The 9,151-nt window shown below is 46.2% G+C and overlaps 1 protein-coding gene across 1 annotated transcript; it reads left to right on the top strand.

The window, feature by feature from the left end:
- The first annotated feature begins 3,021 nt into the window (after nucleotides 1-3,021).
- LOC143363753 (uncharacterized) lies at nucleotides 3,022-8,235 on the top strand. Its single transcript, XM_076804292.1, has one exon. It carries the CDS (start codon nucleotides 3,022-3,024, stop codon nucleotides 8,233-8,235), a length of 5,214 nt encoding a protein of 1,737 aa, XP_076660407.1.
- The last annotated feature ends 916 nt before the right edge of the window (nucleotides 8,236-9,151 follow it).

Raw genomic sequence — 9,151 nt, 5'->3', positions numbered from 1 at the left:
AAGGGGATAGGATATGATAGAGGATACGATATTATAGAGGATAGGATAGGATATAGGATAGGATAGGATAGAGGATAGGATAGGATACAGGATAGTATAGGATTGCGGATAAGATAGGATAGAGGATAGGATAGGATAGAGGATAGGATAGGATAGAGGATAGGATAGGATAGAGGATAGGATAGGATAGAGGATAGGATAGGATAGAGGAAAGAATAGGATTGAGGATAAGATAGGATGGAGGATAGGATAGGATGGGGAATAGGATAGGATAGATGATATTATGGGAAAGAGGATAATATATGATAGAGGATACGATATTGTAGAGGATAGGATAGGATAGATGATATTATAGGATAGAGGATACGATATTATAGAGGATAGGATAGGATTGGGGATAGGGGACGATAGAGGATAGGATAGGGGATTGTATAGGATAGAGGATAGGATAGGATAGAGGATAGGATAGGATAGTGTATAGGATATTGGATTGGATTGGATAGAGGATAGGATACGATACAGGATAGGATAGGATAGGATAGAGGATAGGATCGAATAGAGGATAGGATAGGGGATTGGATAGAGCATAGGATCGGATAGAGGATAGGATAGGGGATTGGATAGGATAGAGGATAGTATAGGATAGAGGATAGGATAGGATAGAGGATTGGATATAATAGAGGATAGGATCGGATAGAGGATAGGATAGGATAGGACAGAGGATAGGATAGGATAGAGGATAGTATAGTATAGAGGATAGGATAGGATAGTGGATACGATAGGATAGAGGATAGGATAGGATGGCATAGGGGATAGGATAGGATAGAGGATAGTATAGTATAGAGGATAGAATAGGATAGAGGATAGGATAGAGGATAGGATAGGGGATTGGCTAGGATAGAGGATAGGATTGGATAGAGGATATAACAGGATAGAGGATAGGATAGGAGAGAGGATAGGTTAGGATAGAGGATAGTATAGGGTAGAGTATAGGATAGGATAGAGGATGGGATAGGATAGAGGATACAATTGGATAGAGGATAGGATAGGATAGAGGATATTATAGGATAGAGGATAGTATAGAATAGAGGATAGGATAGGATAGAGGATGGGATAGGATAGAGTATACGATAGAATAGAGGATGGGATAGGATAGAGGATAGAGGATAGGATATAGGATAGGATAGAGGATTGGATAGGATAGAGGATACTATAGGATAGAGGATAGGATAGGATAGAGGATATTATAGGATAGAGGATAGTATAGAATAGAGGATAGGATAGGATAGAGGATAGGATAGGATTGGGGATAGGGTAGGATAGAGGATAGGACAGGATAGAGGATAGGATAGGATAGAGGATATTATAGGATAGAGGATAGTATAGAATAGAGGATAGGATAGGATAGAGTATGGGATAGGATAGAGTATACGATAGAATAGAGGATGGGATAGGATAGAGGATAGAATAGGATTGAGGATAAGATAGGATAGAGGATAGGATAGGATAGAGGATAGAATAGGAGTGAGGATAAGATAGGATAAAGGATAGGATAGAATAGAGAATTGGATAGGGCATTGGATAGGATAGAGGATAGGATAGGATTGAGGATAGGATAGGAAAGAGGATAGGATAGTAAAGAGGATGGGATAGGATAGAGGATACGATAGAGGATTGGATAGTATAAAGGATAGGATAGGATAGAGGATAGGATAGGATTGAGGATAGGATAGGATAGAGGATACGATAGAGGATTGGATAAAATAAAGGACAGGATAGGATAGAGTATAGGATAGGATAGAGGATAGGATAGGATACAGGATACTATAGGATAGAGGATAGGATAGGATAGAGGATATTATAGGATAGAGGATAGTATAGAATAGAGGATAGGATAGGATAGAGGATAGGATAGGATTGGGGATAGGGTAGTGTAGCGGCCAGCCTGGGACATCTGGTTATGGCATGGGTACTGCTTTACGCTCTTGGAACGTGACTTTGGGGGTTTTTAGAAATTAGGTACGGAGTGGCCTTGTCACCGTTATAGCTAATGTCCCATTCCTGTCCGTTCCCAGGGCGTAGCACTTGTATATAGCTTTCTAGGCCCATGCCATAAATCTGCCGGGGGTCCCATCCTGCCCTTCTCTAGTTTCGCACTTGACGATTGCCAGACGCCCTGGGTGTTTCCCAGGCTCTGGCAACTCTTCACCCGTGGTGAGTGGTTGATGGCCCTTGGTTCATCAGGATGGCCTTGGGGCCATCAGGATGTTCCTCGGTCCCATCTTCCACTTTCCAACCGTCCAACCCCCAATTGGTCCTCGTCTTGGCCAATCCGGGATATCTATCGGCATCCAGGGAAGGGAGGATAGTCCCGAAGTAGAGGGAGGATCTACCCTTACGTGGGTTCTTGGCTCGATCCTCCCAATCAATTGGCTTCCAAGCACGCTAGAGAAAACGACTTTTCCTAGCTGCTCTCCTGTACTCTATTCATTTTTGTATTCGGTTACGGCTCAAATCAATCTTGTAAATACAGTCCACTGCTTTAGTTCTGTTACACTTGGTCTCCTTTCTTACAAGAGGAAACTCCCATCCTTAGTCGACACATCGCGTGTAAATCCACATCAAAGGCTCGAACATCCTTCGGGATAATCACGAGCAATCAACATTTGGTCCTTCGAGCCGGATACTCGAATAAGTTCGTGCTTCACGGAAGACAAGGAGTCTTGCTGCTGCCATTTCGTGTCCGACTGGACAATCCTCATTGGGCTGCAGCATTTTGGGACTACCAGGAGACTACGGGACTGTAGCTGCCGTCATCAAGCCTGCAGTTTCCAGGAAGGCGTTTGCGTGCCCAAGACGTACTTGGAACACGGCCGCTCTCTGGAACTAGCTGACTGCCAGGAACCGACGAGCATCCCGTGAGACGATCCTGCTGAAGTTGTTTGTTAGCGCTGATCCACTCCTGTCATTCTCCGTAAGTTTTTCCTTGGTTTTAACTTGAGTTCGCAATAGTGTACAAGTATGGAAGCTCAATTCAAAGGTTTAATTTCCGAACGCGGGGCCGCTAAGGCTAAGCTGACAATTTTTAGAAAGTTCGTAGAGTCAGCCGATGTCAACGCGGACATAGTATCTTTCGAGAAGCGCGTTCGAACAAATGAGGGTCTATACGACAAATTTGATAGAATTCAAACGCAAATTGAAGCATCCGTCGTAGGAACTCCTGCATTGGAAACGCATCTTGCTGAGCGTGAGCAATTTGAAAACACGTATTTTAACACTCTTTCTCACGCCGAAACGCGATTGATTGCTGCTCGCGGTGAATCTGCAAGTAATAGTGCATCAACTAGCAATCCTACTCCTACGCCTTCAGATTCGTACCCCGCGATTCGTTTGCCCGTAATAAAGATTCCCACCTTCGATGGCAATTATAGTCAGTGGATTCGATTTCGGGACACTTTCACATCACTAGTTCACGACTGCGACAAATTGAACGACATAGATCGATTCAACTATTTAGTTTCTTCGTTGTCCGGTCCGGCTGCGCGAATACTAGAGTCATTTGGTGTGTCAGCCACAAATTACAAGTTAGCTTGGTCGCGTTTAAGGCAGAGGTACGACGACCCTAAATTTCTAGTAGCCCATCATGTCAATTCACTCCTAGACCTCGAGCCATTATCTAGAAAGAGCAGCGGAAAGGCTCTTAGTGAATTTGTGGATAGCGCGGTAAACAATGTTCGCGCATTAGAGTCTTTGCTAAATCCAGCAGAAATTTGGGATGCACTCATTAGCACGTACTTAGCAAGAAAGTTGGATACCGCTTCGCTAGATGATTGGGAGAAACGCACTATGGAGTCAAAGGTCCTCCCATCTTTCAACGATTTCGCTGCATTCTTAGAAACGCGGTCGCAATACTTAGAGCGCAGGGACAGTAGCAAGCCATCCGTTGCTATTGCCGTTAGCGATCGCACTCCCTTCCCAAGGAACCGTGAAATTAGTAAGAAACCATTCGTAGCAACATCGCACGTCGCTAGCAAATCTAGCAAATGTGGGCTATGCGACGGCGAGCATGCGTTGCAAAATTGTACTAAGCTATTGGCCATGTCCCATGTGGAAAGACATGCTGCCTTAAAAAGGGCACGGGTGTGTTTCAATTGTCTCGGTATGGGGCACAGCGTTAAGAGTTGCACGCGCGGCAACTGTAGAAAATGTGGTAAGAAACACCACACATTGTTGCATCGAGAGGAGGCCATTTCTGTTCCTGAGCATCAAACAGAAGAATCTCCCTCCTCATCTCATGTAGGGCACGCATGCCACACTAGCTCGGCAAATCTTGAAGCCGAATATGTAGTCCTTTCTACCGCGGTGGTTTACGTCACGGATAGTAAGGGTAGAAAGCACAAATGCCGCGCGCTATTAGATTCGGGTTCTCAAATAAACTCAATCAGTCAGAATTTGGCACAAAAACTAGACCTTCCACATCGTACAATAAATACATCTATTAGCGGGTTTAACAGTTCAAAGACCAGAATCAGGTCATCAATAGAGTTAAAAATGTCGTCCATCCGCGGTAATTTCTCGTCCAGCCTGTCATGCTTAGTGGTCCAGGACATTACCGAAAACATGCCGAATGTGCCATTGCACAGATTCAACGTTCCCGTTCCTCCTGGGACTTATCCCGCGGATCCCGAGTTTTATTCATCGGGTAGAATAGATTTGTTAATTGGTGCAGGTATCTTTTGGAATCTGCTGTGCGTAGGCCAAGTCAAAATCGGGCTTGGCAACCTAGCTTGGCAAAAAACTCGTTTGGGATGGATTCTGGGAGGCCAGCTTTCCTGGTCAAGCCCAAAGGACAAGTGTCGTTCAGGTCGCACTTGTAATCTGATTAGCAACACCGAATTGCATAATTCCATGACTCGCTTCTGGGAAGTAGACGAGGCTTGCGATATAAAGCCGGTAGTTTTAGAGACGGATATTTGTGAGCAGCACTTCGTAAAAAATACCACGCGAGATGATCACGGTCGGTTTATCGTGGCAATCCCATTCAATAATCGACTACTAGAATTAGGAGAATCTCGTGCTCAGGCCGAAAGGCGTTTACTTAACTTAGAGCGGAAATTCCGCAAAAATCCGGACCTTCGCACAGAATATTCAAATTTCATTCGTGAATATTTAGAATTAGGCCACATGAATAGAATAGATGAAGTTTCCGCTGCCACAATTTCCAATTGCTTCTATCTGCCTCACCATGCGGTCTTCAAGGACTCTAGTACGACCACTAAGCTTCGCGTAGTTTTCGACGGCTCGGCGAAATCGACAACAGGGATTTCGCGCAATGATGCGGAGTTAGTCGGTCCGATAGTACAGGACGAGCTTTTTAGCATCCTATTGCGTTTTAGGAAATTCAAAATAGTTCTATCCGCCGACATCGCCAAGATGTACAGGCAAGTTCTAGTTAGAAAAGAGGACCGTAGGTACCAATTGATTCTTTGGCGGTTTAGGGAAGAGGATAACATAGATACCTATTCTCTTAACACGGTAACTTACGGTACGGCCTCCGCCTCATACCTGGCAACCCGCGCTCTACATCAAGTAGGCATAGACTGCGCGCGCTCATCTCCCCATGCTAGCGACGTAATATTACATGATTTTTACGTCGACGATTTGCTCACTGGTTGTGACACGGTAGATGAAGCCATCGCATTGCGTGAATCGCTCGAAAGGATCCTAGCCAAGGCCGGTTTTTCCTTGCGAAAATGGGCAAGCAACGATCCTAAATCAATTGGACACGTTAGCGGCGTGACACAGAACTTAGAATTTAGAATCTTGGACAAAGAGCCGAAAACACTCGGGCTATTGTGGTCTGTGTCCTCCGACCAATTATCTTATAGTGCGCAAATTAGAAAACATACTAGAATCACAAAGCGTAACATCTTGGCTGAAATAGCGCAAATATTCGACCCCTTGGGCCTCATCGGCCCTGTTATAGTTAAATCAAAGCTTTTCATGCAAGAACTTTGGCAGATGAAGGTTGGTTGGGATGAAACCCTCTCCCAAGATCTTCATCTGCGATGGTTGAATTTCAGAACTGAACTAGATGAACTTTCGTCGGTCAAAATTCCTCGACTCGCTCTGTTTTCGAACTTGGATATAGAAATCCACGGTTTTTCAGACGCGTCGGAAAAGGCTTATGGGGCCGCAGTCTATGTCCGTTCGCGTAGAAGCGACGGCACTTGGGTCGCGAGGCTATTATGTGCGAAGTCTCGGGTCGCGCCATTGAAGAGCGTAAGCATTCCCAGATTAGAATTGTGCGGTGCGTTGCTAATGGCCCAATTAATAGAAAAGGTTAGGCGATCCCTTCGCATTGTCTCTATGCGTGAATATTGTTGGACTGACAGCCAAATAGTACTTGCTTGGCTTGCCGAAAGACCGTGCCGATGGAAGGTATTTGTTGCCAATCGCGCTGCCGAAATTCACAAACTCACTGCATCTTCGACCTGGAAGCATGTACGTACCGCGGATAATCCTGCTGACATTTTGTCTCGCGGCTCTAGCGCACCCTTGCTTATAGGGCATGATTTGTGGTGGTATGGTCCAAGCTGGCTATCGCTGGACGCCAAGGATTGGCCCATACCGGACGCTAGTATAGTTGACGTGCCTGACGCTCGCCCCATGTCTATAGTTCAGTTGAGCGTCACCACAAATCGTAGCCCACTCATAGTAAAATTATTAGAGAGATTTTCTTCGTACGACAAGCTACTTCGTGTCATAGCATACCTATTTAGATTTCCAACAAACTGTAGAAATGCACACGGCTCTTCAACGGGTCATCGTGGCTCTCCATCCGTTTCGGAGTTGACTTCGGCCGAACGGGTCTTGATTCGAGCTGCCCATGCCCATTACTTTGACAGTGATTATCGCAGCCTGGCGCAACAAAGGGAAATAAACAAAAACAGTCCCCTAATATCTTTGCACCCCTATCTTGATGAGCACGGGCTCATTAGGGTGGGCGGCAGATTGGAAAATGCTCCTGTTCCGTACGAACAGAAACACCCCATAGTTATACCGAAGTCGGGTCCACTGGCGGAATTAATCGTCCGCAGGGAACATTTTCGTCTATTGCACGCCGGAGGTCAACAAACCTTAGCCTCTCTTCATTCAAGATATTGGATCATCTCAGGTAGGCGGATTGTTCGAAAGGTACTGCGTCGCTGCGTCACCTGTTTTAGGACAGGTCCCGTCAGCGCGCAGCCCCTGATGGGCAATCTACCTGCCGACCGGGTTACACCTGCTAGGCCTTTCCATACCTGCGGAGTCGATTATGCCGGTCCTTTGCTAGTGGTTGACCGCGGACGCTCGCGTACGGCTCGGAAGGCGTACATCTGTATTTTTGTTTGTATGGCCACAAAGGCCATTCACCTAGAACTCGCAGTTGACCTTACTACGGATGCTTTTATTAGCTGTCTTCGCAGATTTATTGCTCGCCGGGGTAAATGTAAGGTAATTCACTCCGATAACGGGACAAATTTTGTTGGGGCTAGGAATGAGCTTAGAGAGTTGGGTGCATTAATAGGCTCCGAGGCACACAATTGCACAATATCTGCGTTATTGGCAAAGGAGCAGATAGAGTGGCGTCTTATACCACCTCGTGCTCCTCACTTCGGTGGCTTATGGGAGCGCGGCGTCCGCTCGGTCAAGACGCACCTAAAACGAATAGTGGGTGAGCAGCGGCTCACGTTTGATGAACTGTACACGTTGCTTACTCAGGTTGAAGCTTGTCTAAATTCCCGCCCAATACATCCATTATCCGCTGATCCTTCCGATCTGAATCCCTTGACTCCCGGGCACTTCCTTATTGGTGATGCGTTGACCGCACTTCCTCAGGTCGACCTCACAGCTGTTCGCCAGAACAGGCTTTGTCGGTTTCAGCTAGTACAACAAATGCTGCAACATTTTTGGAAGCGCTGGTGCCGGGAGTATTTGAACGGGCTGCAGCAGCGACATAAATGGAAGGTCGACTCTCCTGTCGAGCCTAGGACTGGAGCCATGGTCCTCATCCAGGAGGACAACCTGCCTCCAATGAAATGGATGTTGGGACGCATCTTGGAGCTTCATCCAGGCCAGGACGGGAAGACACGTGTTGTTTCCCTTCGGACGGCGTCTGGCACTTTGAAGAGGCCCGTCACCAAAATTTGTTTTTTGCCGATCGCGGAAAATGATTCTGAGTCCCTTCTGTAATATTTGATTCAGTTGATCACTGTATATACTTCGTTCATTGTATTAGTTGACATCTTATATCCCGCTTTTCGTTTCCTTAGTATCTTGCGTGTATATCTGATTTAGTTTAAATGTTACTCAATGTATATATTTCGTTCTTTGTATTAGTCGACATCTTTTATGTTCCGCTTGTCATTTCCTTTGTTAGTATTTTGCTTTGCGTTGTTCTTAGCTCTTAGCTCTTAGTTCTTAGTTCTTAGCTCTTAGTTCCTTGGTTATTCTATCATGCTTTCTTGCTTTGGTTTTGTTGTTAGTTATTAGCTGTTCATTGTTACCTTTGTAGTCACTTTTGTACGGTTCTATCCTCCCTCCCTATTAGTTGCCCATTTCGATTGAACTCCGTGAGTTCAAGGTGGGCGGTATGTAGCGGCCAGCCTGGGACATCTGGTTATGGCATGGGTACTGCTTTACGCTCTTGGAACGTGACTTTGGGGGTTTTTAGAAATTAGGTACGGAGTGGCCTTGTCACCGTTTTAGCTAATGTCCCATTCCTGTCCGTTCCCAGGGCGTAGCACTTGTATATAGCTTTCTAGGCCCATGCCATAAATCTGCCGGGGGTCCCATCCTGCCCTTCTCTAGTTTCGCACTTGACGATTGCCAGACGCCCTGGGTGTTTCCCAGGCTCTGGCAACTCTTCACCCGTGGTGAGTGGTTGATGGCCCTTGGTTCATCAGGATGGCCTTGGGGCCATCAGGATGTTCCTCGGTCCCATCTTCCACTTTCCAACCGTCCAACCCCCAATTGGTCCTCGTCTTGGCCAATCCGGGATATCTATCGGCATCCAGGGAAGGGAGGAAAGTCCCGAAGTAGAGGGAGGATCTACCCTTACGTGGGTTCTTGGCTCGATCCTCCCAATCAATTGGCTTCCAAGCACGCT

The sequence above is a fragment of the Halictus rubicundus genome, unplaced genomic scaffold (genome assembly GCF_050948215.1).
Source record: "Halictus rubicundus isolate RS-2024b unplaced genomic scaffold, iyHalRubi1_principal scaffold0115, whole genome shotgun sequence".
In the NCBI taxonomy this organism is placed as follows: Eukaryota; Metazoa; Arthropoda; class Insecta; order Hymenoptera; family Halictidae; genus Halictus; species Halictus rubicundus.
This window is presented reverse-complemented; position numbering and strand designations above follow the sequence as displayed.